The sequence below is a fragment of the Lepus europaeus genome, chromosome 3, assembly GCF_033115175.1.
Source record: "Lepus europaeus isolate LE1 chromosome 3, mLepTim1.pri, whole genome shotgun sequence".
Lineage (NCBI taxonomy): Eukaryota > Metazoa > Chordata > Mammalia > Lagomorpha > Leporidae > Lepus > Lepus europaeus.
In genome coordinates, this window is record NC_084829.1 from 52,492,652 (window position 1) to 52,509,592 (window position 16,941).

At 39.4% G+C, this 16,941-nt stretch overlaps 1 protein-coding gene across 1 annotated transcript in view; it reads left to right on the plus strand.

The window, feature by feature from the left end:
• The window catches only part of EFHC1 (EF-hand domain containing 1), an 87,932-nt gene that overhangs the window by 58,141 nt on the left and 12,850 nt on the right, over window positions 1-16,941 (plus strand). Inside the window, exons 7-9 of the mRNA XM_062187533.1 lie at window positions 3,049-3,189; window positions 14,184-14,397; window positions 14,798-14,945. Of these exons, the coding sequence (XP_062043517.1) occupies window positions 3,049-3,189; window positions 14,184-14,397; window positions 14,798-14,945 (503 nt within the window). The remainder of the gene's footprint in view (window positions 1-3,048; window positions 3,190-14,183; window positions 14,398-14,797; window positions 14,946-16,941) is intronic.

Here is a 16,941-nt window from a genome sequence, read left to right on the forward strand (position 1 = left end):
TGTACGGCACAAGGACATTTCTATTATACTTCAGGCATTCTTATTAGAAGAAGTCATATTAACCAAGAGGTAGGGGGAGAGTTATTGCAGCACAGTGATGCCCTTTTCTTAGTGGAAGTGTTTTGTTCTATCTTTTCAGCTAATGATACCTTTTGAATCTTAGGGTACTTTTTTTCTCATTGCTAACATCTTTTTTTCCCTCCCAACCTGCCTTCTAAGGAAAGAAAGGGGAGTAATGGTTTGGATAAAGAGTAGAGATAACTAAAAAAAAATTGTACGTACGTTTTGGTTTGCTTGTTTTGCCATATTCCAGCCCCCCTGTATAATAAAGCTAGTTGTATATGGTAAACCTTACATTTGGCACATTAATCACAGTGTTTTTTCAGTTTATTTCCAGTAAATTGTACATAGTAAATAATTATAAAACAAATTAAATATCATTTATCGGGAATACTATGGATCCTCAATGTTTCACATTTTGGAATTTGGGGAATTTGGGAATATTTGAATACACTTTATTAGTTGAGCATCCATAATTCAAAGTCTAAAATACTCCAAATCAAATTAAAATGTTCATATTAGCAAATGTTCAACTGTATAAATAAATTCTCTCTGCCAGCTCATAGAATTATTTGTTGGACGTGAATGAAAGAACCCAACTTACCCAAGCAGCATGTACTTCTCAGTCACTACATGAATTATCCTTAGTCATTACCCCTCAGCCATTTTTTTTTTTTTTTTTTTTTTTGGACAGGCAGAGTAGACAGTGAGAGAGAGAGAGACAGAGAGAAAGGTTTTCCTTTGCCGTTGGTTCACCTTCCAATGGCCGCCACGGCCGGCGAGCTGCGGCCGGCGCACTGCACTGATCCGAAGGCAGGAACCAGGTGCTTCTCCTGGTCTCCCATGGGGTGCAGGGCCCAAGCACTTGGGCCATCCTCCACTGCACTCCTGGGCCATCGCAGAGAGCTGGCCTGGAAGAGGGGCAACCAGACAGAATCTGGCACCCGACCGGGACTAGAACCCGGTGTGCCAGCGCTGCTAGGCGGAGGATTAGCCTATAGAACCACGGCGCCAGCAACCCCTCAGCCATTTTAATTCTAAACAACATAAGTAGAAAATAGGGATAAGAAGCTGTAGCACAATCTAGAAGGATAAAGCTAGAACCAAGCCAGGGGTCAGAGATGTAAATAGATATGAAATGGGTGTGTTCAGTTTGACAATCATGGCACTCATAGTTCAAGCTGAACTGCTAGTTCAGGAATAACATGGATCCATTGGTGAGATATATTTTACCTCAGGCTGACTCCATTTGGAGGCATGCTGGTAGAGAAGAAGAAGAAGCCAGGACTAGGATGGCTAATCTTATGGAGATGGCTCCTAAAAGCAGTGTCTGAAAAATTATGCAACCCTCAGGTGCCATGTATACTATCTTGATTATGAAAGCCCAGGCAGAAGCATGAATATCTGGGAGTGATGATGTTTGTAGTCAGATGAGTGCCTTTTCTAGTTTAGAATAGGACTCTGGCAGTAACTTGGAATATGAGAAACAAGGTACAAGGACCTCAGGTATATGGTCTGATATTGAGAAACGTCTTTATTCCACACAGGGTAAATGAGACATGATTCGTGTAAAACAGGTGTAAGTCTTTTTAAACACAACAACAACAGGAATTCAAGGCTCAGAGGCTTATAGCTACCTCCTTATTTCAAAATTCCTCAATCTCCAACCCCACTACCCACGCAGAATGCTCTTGTACATTTGGTGCAGACCTAAAGCAAGTTCCAGTTCTACCATTTTGCTGGGTTTTTTTTCCTGCCCTTCAGAGAAACCAAAATGCTTAGCACATAGTTTCTCAGCCCAAGGTCCTTCTCTCCATGGTAGCTTATGCATTCAATGAGCAGCAGTTTTGCATTTGAAGCAAATTAGGTCATTGTCCGTTGGCTGTATGCATTAGTCATATTCTGACCATGATGATCACAGTTCAAATACATGGATCAGAGGTCAGTATTTTGAATAGTACACCTTGGGTTAATGTAGTGGAGTCATTCATTGTTGAGGTAATACCCTGGTATGGATGGTGTTAGGTACCATGTGGACTAATATGTTGTGAAGTGATTGAATATAATATATAAAGAGATTTTGGGAGGCTATCTACATGTGGAAAAGTATGGTGCAAGCTAAGTTTCCTGAGAATGCAAAGTAGAAAGAGTCAAGGAAAAAGACCCTGCTGATATTTGCCTAGCATTGTTAAGGAATAGGAAAATGTAGTCTCTGAACTTCAGTTTTTAGGTGAACAAATCCTAGCATCCTATAGTAATGCTTTGAGCTCATCATAGAGTCTGAATGAAAATGTAAGTTCAACCTATGGTTTCATGCTAGCTTATCAACTCTTTTTATTTGAACTTTGGTTCTCTAAGTGAGCCTCTTCATTAGGAAAGGAGAGTCCTGGGTAGATTTGGGATGTGAGTTCTCAAAAAAGTATAGCCATCATCCTCTTCTGAAGAGTAAAACTCAAGATATAAAAAATATTAAAAATACAGAGGTAAATAGAAAAAGTAGCATGAATCAAATTCTGAATACTCCTCTTCCAACTGTAACACACACACACACACACACACTTACTTTATTGGAACTGAGGAAACAGTTTCCACAACTCCCTGGTGGAGGGCCATACCTAGAACAAAGAAGTCACAGACAGACTCTGGGCCTTACCCTCATGAACATGAAGTCATCTGTGTTGAGACTGAGGGTGAGATTAGACTCTGTTTTGGTAGTCAGGGATCAGAGGACATTGGCAGTAGTTTCTATTTAGCACTTGGAGTTATTTGGGAGCATCATCAGTAACTTGTATGACCAGTGAACATGATGTAAAATCCACAAATAAAAAGGTTATGAATAAGAAGCACATTATTTTTCTGACTATACTTGTATATGTAGAAATTATTTAAATATTCTCCAAAGTTTTTTTAAAGAAATGTAGTTATCATTAATGTATTTTTTAACAAAAACATCATTTCCTTTGCTTCTTGCTTCCTGTATGTCTCCAGGAATTACCTCCTTATAATGGCTATGGATTAGTTGAAGATTCTGCTCAGAATTGCCTTGCTCTCATTCCAAAAGCTCCAAAAAAAGACGTTATTAAAATGCTGGTGAACGATAACAAGGTGCTCCGTTATTTGGCTGCACTGGTGAGACTAACGTTTTGTATTCAAGATTCTGTTCTGTCTTCGTACTATATATGTCTATGTGTCTGTCAGCTGTGGAAAAGCAGTCATTAGGTTGTGTGTTTTGTCAAACAGCCATTGGATCTAGTACCCAGCTTTTAGGCAGTTGGCTAGTATTAAGTATGGTGTCTCTGAACCAAAACCTAGTTGAATTCTAGCTTCCCCAACAATATTTCCTAGGTCTCCAGTCTCTCTGTTCTACTCAAATTTTGACAGACATTTTTGCTTCTTTTATTAAGCGATGGTGAAACTCTGAATTATATTTAGGCAGAGTTACAGAGAGGCAGAGGCAGAAAGAGACAGAGAGAGGTCTTCTATCCACTGGTTCACTCCCCAAATGGCTGCAATGGCCGGAGCTGTGCTGATCTGAAGCCAAGAGAGCCAGAAGCTTCTTCTGGGTCTCCCACATGGGTGCAGTGGTCAAAGCACTTGGGCCATCTTCTACTGCTTTCCCAGGCCATAGAGAGAGAACTGGATCTGAAGTGGAGCAGCTGGGACTCAAAACTGTGCCCATATGAGATGCTGGCAGTGCAGGCAGCAGCTTTACTCACTTTGCCACAGCACTAGCCCCCAGACCAGGACTTTAACATGCTGCACCACAGGGCTGGCACGCACTGAATTACTGATTTTAATGTAATCTATGAAACATAGCTTTAATGTAACCTATGATACATAGCTATGTTACATACCTTCATACATTTTATATTCACTAAATATAATAAATTGATTCATACCAATTTAATAGGTACTGTATTTGAGAGATTATATGACTAAGTGATTAAGAGTATGGAATTTGAAAACACACATAAAGTTAAATCTCATACTCCCATTATTAGCTGAATTACCCAATGTGAATTACTGGTAAGAATGTGCAAGATAATTTCTTGAAAATGGGGAAAACAGGGAGATAGAAATGTAAGAATTTAACATAGAAATATGGATCTAAGTAGCAAAAGTTGAAGTAAGTTACTTCTGGGAATAGGAACTTGGAGTGGGGATGGTAGGTGAGGTAACTTTTAAAACTATATACACATATTTGAAAAGATAAAATTTAACTGAAAACAATCGACTAATAACATTTTAGAAAGATGTTAAACAAAACTTTAAATAAAAAGAAAGTTCTCACAAACTCTAGGCCAATTAGAATGCTCCATTCCATAAGAATTCTGATCAATGAAGATGTCGCAGTACTAAGTTCTTTCAGTTTCTGTTGAAATTCAAGAGGCCTGTTTAATTATGGTCTGATAACTGTGAAGTCCTTTAGAGAAGAAATCACATCTTCCTATAGTTTGTAGGTTCTCAATAGCTGTTTGGTGAATGGGTAAATGAATTTGTCTATATACATACTACCCATGAGTTAAGCAATATAATATTTTCCCATTTTATATTTCAAATCATAAGAATCAGAGTGGTTGATTGGCTTGTTCCAGGTTCCAATGCTATTTAGGCAGAGGTGGGACTAAAGCTCAACCTTCTGACTTTCAACCTAGTACACCTTTGATGAAAGACCTGTGTAATGCTTAAAATAAGAAGAGGGAAAGGACTCATATGAATTTGTAAATTTCATAATCTTAAGCTTTTATTCCATACCTGAAAATTCTTAAAATTATTACATAGAGCCTTATAAAATATGAATGTTGTATTGATAAATGAGAAGAAAGGATAAATTTATATTGATTGGAATCATTTATACTCACAAATAACCTCGACAAACATGCTATATCACAAAAGGTTCAAAAGGTTCAAAAGTCAACAGTAGTCTTCTATTTCTAGCAATGATAGGCTAATTTGGATCAGCCCTCTATCACTGAGGGTGTGTGTGATGTGTGTGTGTATGTGTGTCTGTGTGTGTGTAAATGCTTGCTGATGCTATGCAACTAACAAGATATAAAAAAAATCAGGACACACATTTGGTGCAGTGGGTAAGATCTATGTTAGATCTATACCAAGTCCCTATTTTCCCATTTCCAGCTTCCTGCTAATGCGCATCCTTGGAGGAAGCAGGTAGTGGCTCAAGAACTTAGGTCCCTGCTATCCACATGGGAGACCAGAATTGAGTTCCTGGCTTTTGGCTTTAGGCTTGCTCTGGCTGTTGCAGGCATTTGAGGGGTGAACCAGCAGATGGGAGGTCTCTCTGTCTCACTGCCTTTCAAATAACAATAGTAAGAAAAAAGATGTGAAAAATTGTTGAGTAAGAACCAAGAGAAAAATTAAAACCAAAGAGGTAAGCCTGCTTTACTGGGACATTTTTCTTCTATGCATATTTTCTAATTGGAGAAGCAGCATCTCAGAGGGCAAACATTGGAATCTAGAGCCCAACAGAGGAGAAGCCCATGGTAAACACTCTGCTTTAGTCTGTGAGTGGCTAATCCTTGAAAAGACAATTGTCTGGCTTTGAATGATCCCAGTCCCTGAGACTTGTTTCACCAATCAAAGTAAGGTGATTCAGATTCTGATACCCCTAAGTAGCTATATAAATTCTCAGAAGACAGAGAATCATTCTCGGTTTCAAATTATTTCTACAAGCAATTTAATATACACATTTTATGTTACCACAAAATAATATTAATAACACAGTGTTCAGAAACAAGGCAAAATAACATGGGGAAAATGGCCAAATCCAATGGAAAATAGAAATAAGTCCATAGAGGCTTCAAATACTGCTGTTATCAAACTTAAAAAAAAAAACTATATCTACTACGTCTAAGGAAATAAACAATAATATTGAGAATATCAGCAGAGAATGAGAAACAAACCAAAAAGTCTATTTCAGTTCTGAAAAACAATTACATTAGCAGAATAAATGAGAAAATAAGGTTCTGAAAAGCATTTAACAAAATTAACATATTGATTTAAAAACAGAACTCAATAAAATAGAAAATAAAGCGAATGTATTTAAGCTAATAAGGAGTATGTACCAGATATACACTGTAAATAGCATCCTTCAGGATAAAATATTGAAAGTATACTTTCTAGACTAGAAACAGAGCAAAACCGCTCTTACTGCTTCTGTTCTATATTTTTCTGAAGGATCCAGCTAAAGCAGTAAGACAGAGGGAGATAAAAGATAGAGATTGAAGGGGAAGAAATGAAAATTTCATTATACAAATGAATTACTGTATATGTAGAAAACAAAAATGAGGGCCGGTGCTGTGGCTCACTTGGTTAATCCTCCACCTGTGTTGCCGGCATCCCATATGGGCGCTGGGTTCTAGTCTGGGTTGTTCCTCTTTCAGTCCAGCTCTCTGCTGTGGCCCGGGAAGGCAATGGAGGATGGCCCAAGTGCTTGGGCCCCTGCACCCGCATGGGAGACCAGGAGGAAGCACCTGGCTCCTGGCTTCAGATTGGCGTAGCGCCAGCTGTAGCAGCCATTTGGGGAGTGAACCAACGGAAGGAAGACCTTTCTCTCTCTCTCTCTCTCTCTCTCTCTCTGTCTACCTCTATCTGTCAAATAAAAAAAAAAAAAAAAGAATCTACATTCTATGTTAGTAGAATCAGTATACTAAGGCAACTAATAGGAATTAAAGTTAAAAAGTGCTACGTACCATGGCATCAAAAATATTAAATCTCTAGAGAGGGAGAGGGAAGAGAAAGCAAGAGTGAGAGCAAGAGAGAGGCTTTCTATTTATGGTTTCACACCCCAAATGGCCATAATGGACAGAGCTGAGCCAGGCCGAAGCCAGGAGCCAGGAGCTCCATCCCAACTTCCTGTGTAAGTAGCAGAAACCCAAGCACTTGGACCATCTTCTGCTGCTTTCCCAGGCACGTTAGCAGGGAGCAGGATGGGCAGCAGAGAAGCCAGGCCTCCAACCAGTGCTCAGAGGGATGCTGCATCACAAGCGGTGGCTTAACTCACTGAGCCACAATGCCGGCCCCATAATTCAACATAGCTGAAAAACAGACCTAAATGCCCATATACAGGATACTAGATAAACTATCATATGTGTCTACAATGACTTGAATTCTATTTGATGAAAATTAATAAATTACAGCTACAACTAACAACACAGATAAATCACACAACTTCAGATTAAGGATGCAGTCACAGCAGGATAAGTACACATTATATAATTCCATTTATATAAGATTAAAAAACAAGTGAAAAAAGCTGTTTAGGGGTGGCTACCTTGCAGTAAAACTACAGAAATTATAAAACTCAACATAACCGCTCCTTTAATGGGGAGAGGATAAACCGTGGATGGGAGGGAACTTTCTAGATTCTGTCAGTGGTTGGTTTCTCAATCTGGGAGGTGGTTCAAAGGGTTTTAACTTTATGAAAATTCTTTGTTCTGTAAATTTGGAGTATTTTTTTTTTGTTTTGGTGTGGTTTTCTCTAAGTTTTCTAATTGACTATAGAAATGTTTAAAAGAAAGCCAGTAAAACTAATAGTAAAGAAAATCATGCATAATTTTGTATGGGCAGGAAAAAAGAAGTGGTATTCTGATTGTGCTAGTACTCAAATGTTTTCTCCTGACCTGTTTGGTGAAATAAAGAAATTGGTCTATTATGCTATGTTATATGTGCGTACATATTGTATGTCCACATGGGGAAATTTTATTAAGAGTTTTATTTTAAATGGCTTTTAGATAAGATTGTCCATAAATTTAAGCTGCTAAAATCAATCAAAGATACATTTTAATTTGTATGACCTGAATCTGTGTATCATATGTTTTAAACTTGTTGGTAGAAAGAAACTAAAAACATTTTATATGGTTGTGCTTAAGTTTATTGGTTAAACAAACTACACCATGTTAGATATTTAAGAGGTGTTTTCAAATACATGATTCTTAAAATTTATAGAAGGCATTGGACCTTCTGGTAAATGTTTTATTAAGTTCTTATCTAAGGGTTGAAACGGTTTGCTAAGTATTCATGTAATATTGCTATTGTCAGCAAGTGATCTAGGACTTGCTCCCTCATTTCTCTATTCTAAGCCCAACTTGTTCTTTCACTTCTCTATTCTCTTCAAGGTAGGGAACTAATTCTATTATGAAGGAATCTGTAGGATGCACAATTTAATCTTTAGACCTTATAAGAGATGGCTAACATTTTTCTGTAATAGCATAGCCAAAATAAGAACTTAACTAATAATCTCATAGCTAGATTCACATCGCCATCAGCGAAGTATACAGTAAGTAAAAAAAAAAACCTCCCTTTCAGACCAAAGGGAAAGAAAGTTTTAAAGTGAGAATATAATTTTCCTCATGGGCATTGTCTACCTTAGAAAAACTACTACAGAACATGCCTGTGACTATAGATTTGTAGTTCAGGCCACAGAAGATTAGAGATGGGACACGGGCACTCCCTTGACTTGCATCGTCTGGTCTGCTTTAACACAAACCAGGAGGAAAAGAAAGCTAGGCATCAGAAGCAATGGGTGGCAGGCCTATTAATGGCTGATCTGTACAGTGATCTGCCCTCAAGGAGACCCAACAGGCCAGTCCACTGCAGTGGCTTTCAATGTGGTAAGCCTGGGCTTCAGCAGAAGTCAGCTTGTGAAGAGCCCTGGCAGCTCAGCCAAGAGTTGGATCACTGGAAATGGACCTGCCCTGGAATCGAAGGATGCCCAGGTCAGAGCCACAGATCTTATTGGCTCCAAGCTGAAAAGCCCTTCACTCAGCCCAACTTCCAAAGTGACCACTGCAGTTGAGGGGACAGCCAAGTAGGGTCAGCAACATTGCAGGCAGAACTGTAAATTTCTTGTTAGAGATGCCCCCTGCCTTTACCTGGCCAGCTCTCCTCCCACGCCAGCCAAGTAATGAAAGTCAACAGAGTGCCTTCCCCTAGGAGGTTCACACCTCCCTTAGGATATACCCCATGTGAAGAGATAGATAGGTCTGGGCCTCTTAACTTACAAGGCCTAAAGCCCACCAGATTATTATCAAGCCCCTTCTATCAGGTTCTATTTGCCTCTCAATCAGAAAAATTACTTGTAGTTTAGACAGCACCTTTCTTAGCTCCTCTAATAATGACTCTGTCCTTTGTTCTAGACCCTGTCTAGTGCACTTGGGCCTCATTCCTTTGTAATCATAACCTCTACTCTACCACCAATGGCTCTACTCCCAACCTGTGTGTACTGATGGTCCTCTTCCCCACTTAATGCTGTATAATTGTTCAGACCTGGTTAAGGCCACTCTTAGGATCATTGGTTACTATCCTCAACCTGTCTTTTATGACCTTGTCTAAATATGATCAGAGTCGGGGAACTTGGAAGGCTTCCATAGCCTTGGCAACTCATGACGACAGCCTAGGATGGTTACTGGCGCCATAAACTAGAGTGTCAATTTGTTGGGTCAACAACAGGAGCCACTGTGCGCTTGCTCCTGATGTGGGATCTCTGTCCTTAATGTACTGTACATTTTGATTTAATGCTATAACTAGTACTCAAACAGTATGTTTCACTTTGTGTTTCTATGTGGGTGCAAACTGTTGAAGTATTTATACTAAATTGATCTTCTGTATATAAATAGAATTGAAAATGAATCTTGATGTGAATAGAAAGGGAGAGGGAGCGGGAGAGGGGAGGGTTGCGGGTGGGAGGGAAATTATGGGAAGGGGAAGCCATTGTAATCCATAAGCTGTATACTGGAAATTTATATTCATTAAATAAAAGTTAAAAAAAAAAAAAAAAGAATGTCATCATCAGGCTCAAGACAAAATTCCTGGTGAAGAAAGGGTGCCTGACAATAAGGAGGAAAGGTTTAAGAGTAAGGTGTGGACTTCAGAAGAAACAATGAAAATTCAAAAAGAGGGGAGTGTGTTAGAGAACATAGAGACAAGTATAGTTCAGCCCCATAGATTCAGACAAAGACACTGATGTGTTCTGAGAAAGTGGAATGTACTAAACCCAAGCAAATGAGTGGGATCTAGGTAAAAATATGCTGATAAACCATGTGGGGCTTAGAGTGTAGGACTGGTTGAGTACCTTAGGCAGGCTGAAGAAAAGCAAAAGAAGTATTATTTGAGCTGGGATCTTCAAAGTAGTTTGCATGCCCTCCAAGAGGTATGTAGAATGGCACAATCTACAGTGTAAAAATTACATATTTTATATTTATTATGAGTGCATTTATTATATAAACCATCATATATTTTTAAAGGTTTATTTATTTGAAAGGCAGAACATCAGAGAAAGAGGGAGAAACAGAGAGAGGGAGAAGAAGAGGGAGAGGGAGAGAGAGAGATCTATCTTCCATCTGCTGGTTAACTCCTAAAATGGCTGCAATAGTCAGGTATGGGCTAGGCTGAAGTCAGGAGCCAGAATCTAAATGCTGATCTCCCATGTGGGTGACAGGGGTCCAAGCACTTGGGCCATTATCTATGTCTTCCCAGGCATGTTAGCAGGAAGCTGAATTGGAGGCCAAGAAGCCAGAACTCAAACCAGCACTCCGATGTAGGATTCCCATGTCACGAATGGTGTCTTAACCTGCTGTGCCACAACTCTGGCCCCACCTTTCATATTTTTATATGTGATTTGCTGTGCACAAAATGTACATATTTATATAGAAGAATATATCTTTCATTATTAATTCACCTAACAAATATTATGGACTACTGTGGGCTAGACATAGTTCCAGGTAGTGAGAGTACAGTGGAGAATGAAGTTGACAAATTGCTGCCCTCATAGAACTTAGATTTTAGTTGACATTCTAGTCAATAAATAAATATATCATAAATGATGAGTGGTAACACATACTGTTAAAAATAAAGCAAGAGACAGAGATATTGTTAACTCTTTGATATGCACTAAGTACATGATATCTTTTCTGGGATATTTTTACCAAAGATGCAAAATGAAATGCATGAAGAACTTTCAACAAAATAATTGCTCAATATTCTTCAAAAATGGCAAGATCGGGGCTGGTGCTGTGGCGGAGCGGGTTAAAGACCTAGCTTGAAGCGCTAGCATCCCATATGGGCACCGGTTCTAGTCCCAGCTGCTCCTCTTCCAATCTGGCTCTCTGCTGTGGCCTGCTTAGTGGAGAGTGGCCCAAGTCCGTGGGCCCCTGCACCCACGTGGGAGACCCAGAGGAGGCTCCTGGCTTTGGATCGGTGCAGCTCCAACCGTTGTGGCCATCTGGGGAGTGAACCAGCGGATGGAGGACTTCTCTTTCTGTCTCTACCTCTCTCTGTAACTCTATATTTCAAATAAAAAAAAAAAAGAAAAGAAAAAAGAGAAAAGTGGCAAGATCATGAAAGACAAGGTCAGAGTGAAGATCTATCACATGTTGGAGAAATAACTAAATTTTATGTGAGATCTTAGATCCTAAAAAAGAACAAGAACATTTGTGGAAAACCAGTGAAATTTGAACCAGATCAGTAATTTATTTATAGTATTAAACTATTCATAGTTTTCTGCTTTTGATAACTCTACTATATAGTTATGTAAGATATTATCATGCTGGGACATTTGGGGAGGGGTACATGAGAATACTCTGTACTAGTTTTGCACTTCTTTTGTAAGTATAAACTTGGTTCAAATGATCCAACGTTGTTACATATCAGGTTAAGCTGCTGCTTGCAACGCAGGCATCAATATGAGCAGATTGGACTCCCAGCCACTCCACTTCTGCTCCAGCTCCCTGCTAATGTGCCTGAAAAAGCAGTGGAAAATGGCCCAAGTATTTGGGCCCCTGACACCATGCGGGAGACCCAGATGGAGTTTGTCTCTTGGATTCAACCTAGTCCAGCCAGTCCCAGCTTTTGTGGCCATTTGCCGAGTGAACCAGCAGATGGATAATCTGTCTATTTTTCTCTCTCTCTCTCTGTCTCTCCTTCTCTGTAATTCTGCCTTTCAAAAAAATAAATCTTAAAAAAAAAAGTTCAGTATCTACAAACTATATTGACTCTGTTAAAAACGGATTAAAATTTTAAAAATTGTTTTATTTGAAAGATGGGAGAAACACAGAGATAAATATCTTCCACCCACTGGTTCACTCCCCAAATGGCCCCAATGGCCAGAGCTGGGCCTATCTGAAGCCAGGATCCAGGAGCTTCTTCCAGGTCTCCCACTGGGTACAGGGGCCCAACACCTTGGGCCATCCTCCACTGCTTTCCCAGGCACATCAGCAGGGAACTGGACTGGTAGTAGAGCAGCCGGGACTTGATTCAGTGCCTTATGGGATGCTGGTGTCGCAGTCAGCAGCTTTACCTGCACTCCACAGTGCCAGCCCCTAAATTTTTTTTAAAAATTAAGAAAAGATCAACCAAAAATAATAGGTCAAATAAAATTTTTTAAAAAAATTCAAGTTTTAAAATATTTCTATCACAATGAAGCATTGCTACTGTCCCCTCTTAGTATTCCCCTGCTTAAAATTTGTATTTTATTCTAAGTCTGAAAAAAAACTTTGGAGGGTTGTGAACAGAGGAGAGATGTGATTTGATTTTTATTAACTATCCTTTAGATATTTGTTTAAAAAATGTTTTTATTATACAGATATCCAACCAAAAAGGTTAGGTAATGCTATGAGAAAATTACTTTGCAAAGAATAAACTTATTGACTATCCTGAATAGATTAGAAATTATTATATAGCTTATTTCATAGTCTGACTGAGAAGGGGTGTGCTGAAGTTGGAGTGTGAGAGGATGATCAGCATGTTTGTATTAAAGCTTAGTCAAGCCAGAGTTTATACCTTAAGGATTATTATTTACTTGAACTTGTAAACCAATCATGGAGACTACTTCTATCCTGATAACTCTTGGTGATTTGATTTTGGAAGAAGTCTTGTCTATAAGGTAGTTTCTCTGAATCATGTTCCATTCTATGATTTTTTTTTTTTACTACTCTTATTCTTCTATTAAATGTTATTTTAAAAATTGTAAGTATAGATGGGTTTGTTTTGAAAACTAAACCTCACATAATTGTCTCAAGTTGAACATTATGTCAGCTAAGCAATCTAAAATTGGCAGAGTGTCAGACAGAGTATAGCCTGTGGGGTCAGCACAGTGCCGTAGAGGGTAAAGCCTATGCCTACAGTGCCAGCATCCCATATGGGAACCAAATCGAGTCCTGGCTGCTCCACTTCCAATCCAGCTCCCTGTTAATGTTCCTGGGAAAGCATCAGAATATGGACCAAGTGCTTGAGCTCCTGTACCCAGTGGGAGACCCAGAAGAAGCTCCAGGTGCCTAGCTTAGGCCTGGCCCAGCCCTGGCCATTGTGGCCATTTGGGGAGTGAACTAGCAGATGAAAGATTCTCTCTCTCTGTAACTCTGGCTTTCAACTTTTCAATTAACTAAATAAATATTAAAAAAATAACATGAGCCGGCGCCGCGGCTCACTAGGCTAATCCTCTGCCTTGAGGCGCCGGCACACCGGGTTCTAGTCCCGGTCGGGGCACCGATCCTGTCCCGGTTGCTCCTCTTCCAGGCCAGCTCTCTGCTGTGGCCAGGGAGTGCAGTGGAGGATGGCCCAAGTGCTTGGGCCCTGCACCCCATGGGAAACCAGGAGAAGCACCTGGCTCCTGCCATCGGATCAGCGCGGTGCGCCGGCCGCAGCGCGCCTACCGCGGCGGCCATTGGAGGGTGAACCAACGGCAAAAGGAAGACCTTTCTCTCTGTCTCTCTCTCACTGTCCACTCTGCCTGTCAAAAATAAATAAATAAATAAATAACATGGCCTGTATCTCTTTTTTTGGGGGGCCACATGATATTTTAAAAGAGTTGGAATGAACATTTAAAAACCAGAGGATTTATGGTGTATTCCAGACTTCTACCTTTGGAAAAACTGGAATATACATTGGACTTCATATACCCACAGGGCAATAGTCAACATTGGTTGAGTTGAGGCCTCCCTTAGATGAGGCATGCACTTTTAGGCCACTGAAGTACCCCTATGCAGTTTGTTTATATTACTATAAACCTAACTTGCTTCATTTATATCAAATGCCTGGCCCCTATAGACATTTTTAGGGTACCTGGGTACATACACCTTTATAATATCCTCTTTTCATCACTTTTCTAGGAATCTCCTATCCCAGAAGACAAAAATCGCCGCTTTATCTTCTCTTACTTCCTAGCCACTGACATGATCAGTATCTTTGAACCCCCAGTTCGCAATTCTGGTATCATTGGGGGCAAGTACCTTGGCAGAACTAAAGTTGTTAAACCACATTCTTCAGTGGACAACCCCATCTACTATAGCCCTGGTGACTTCTTCATTGGTGCTGTGATTGAGGGTAGGTCTAAACACAACTCAGAATTTTCTGCTGATTGGGTGAATGGGCTTAGTTAGAATTTCATTCATTTAACCCTGGTAAAAGGCAATTAGGTTTATTCCTGCTATGGGAGAGCTAATATTCTAAAATAATATATATATTAGAATGTCTTACTCTTCTTTCTTATCAATTAAACTCTAAATTGGTAATGTCTGTAGATGTTGCCACTGAACTTTTTAAAGACTGACTAGTGAACTTCTGCATATTAGTTTTTAGAGCTATTATTGAAAGTTCTTTAGTCCGGGTCACAAATGCATGGCTCTCAATTTGTCATTTCTCATTGAAGGGTTAATATTATTTTGCTTTTTGAATGCATGAGGGAAACATAGCCAACCTAAGTTTATTACTACCCTCTCCACAGTGTTTGGCCATCGGTTTGTTATCCTTGATACAGACGAGTATGTTCTGAAATACATGGAAAGCAATCCTGCCCAGTACTCACCAGAAGCGCTCTCATCAGTTCAAAATCTTATCCAAAAGCGAGAAGCTCCAGCATCAAAATTGGAAAAGTATGTCTTGACTGCCTAGGTTTCACTTTAGCTTTGGCACATAGGAGATATTCAGTAGATTTTTGACAAAGTGAATGAGTAATCACATTATACATTTTTTGGACTTCCTCTACCAGGTGAGAGTTACTCAATATACACAGAACACTCCCTGAGTTCAATATAATAACAAGCTTAGAACTTTCTCAACTCCATTTATTTAACAATTACTGAATGCCTACTAGGTTTCAGATACTATCACTAGATCCTTGGGCTTTATTCAGTAAGAAGAAGAGATTAGAAATTGCTACCATGATGGAGTTGTTTACCTTCTAAGCAGAAGGGGAGAGACAATCACACAAATAAGTAAATTATATATTATATTGGATGATAAGTGCTATGGGGAAAGGAGAAACATATGACTGCTAGGGATTTCTGAAGGGTGGCAATGTGTTAGAATTGAACAAGATAAGTGGTTCCACCTTGAGAAAGTGACATTGAGCAAGTACTTGAAAGTCAGGGAATTAGCCAGGTGGATGCTGGAGGAAGAGCTTTTCAGGAAAAAGAAATGGTGAATTAATTTTCTTAATTAATGGTAGCATGTCCAGCCTAGAGTACTTAAGTAACACTGGCCAGAAGTAAGCCAGTGACAGTGGCTAAAATGGATTCAATGACAGAAAGAAGAGTAACAAATAGAATTAGAAAATTAACAAGGGACCAGATTATGTAGAACCTACTAGGTCTTTAGAAAGATGTTGGCTTTTCTGTGAATAAAATGGAGAGTCACTGGGAGGTTCTGAGTAGAGGAATGACAAGATTTGACATTTGTTTTAAACAAACTGCTCTGCTGTGTTGAAAATAAAATAAGATGAAGATTAGTTAGAAGAACATTGCAGTAATCCAGGCAAGATATGATGATACATGGGCCATGGCAACATTGGCTGATGGGGTGGTGGTTTGATTTGGATATATTTTGAAGGTAGAGTAAGTAGGACTTTAGATGGATTATATAGAGAACAGTAAAGAATGATCCCAAAATCTTGGGCCTGAGCTACTGGAAGGAAGGAACTGTCATCAGCTAAGGTGGGGAAGATGTAGACTCTGGGTAGATTTTTTAGGTGGAGTAGGGATTTTGGCTTTAAATATTTGAGAGTGGTACAGGCTGTTGGATATGTAAATGTGGAGTTCAGTTGATCTGGGCTGGAGCTGTTGCTGTGGCTGTGTTGGCCTGCAGATGATACCACACTGGATAAAATCTCTAAGGAAGTTATTGTAGATAAAGAGAAAATATCTCCAAGGACTAAGCTGTGGAGCCTGTCAACACTAAAAGTTAAAGAGACTTAAAAGGATGACCAAAGAAAGAGGAAGAAGACCAAATGAATGTGATATTCTCAAAGCCAAATAAAGTTCAGGCAGTTTTCCCTTTATACAGTAGTGCAAGACTGTAACAATGATGACTAAAAATAAATTTTAATAATGAATCAGAAAATTTGCTATTGTTCTGTGACCTTTAAAAATTTTTCTCACAACGTTACAAACTGATGGTCATAAATGTATAGGGAGGGGCTGGCATTGTGGCATAATGTGTAAGGCCACCACCTGTGACACTGACATCCCATATGGGCACCAGTTCATGTCCAGCTGCTCCACTTCTGATCCAGCTCCCTGCTAACACACCTGGGAAAACAGCAGAGGATGGTCCAAGCACTTGGGCCCCTGCACCCATGTGAGAGACCCGAATGAAGCTGCTAGTTCCTGGCTTCAGTCTGGCCCAGCCCTGTCCATTGTGGCCATTTGGAAAGTGAACCAGATGATAGAAGACATCTCCCTCTCTCTCGCTGTAACTCTGACTTTCAAATAAATAAAATGAATCTTTTTAAAATGTATAGGGAAAAAAATTTTAAATGAGTTTTTAGTTGTTAATACAATAGAATATAGTAAGCTAATTTTTATTCAACACACTATAATATAAAACATTGGGAATGTTGAGAATTAAAATGTTTTCTTCTTTGTAAAAAAT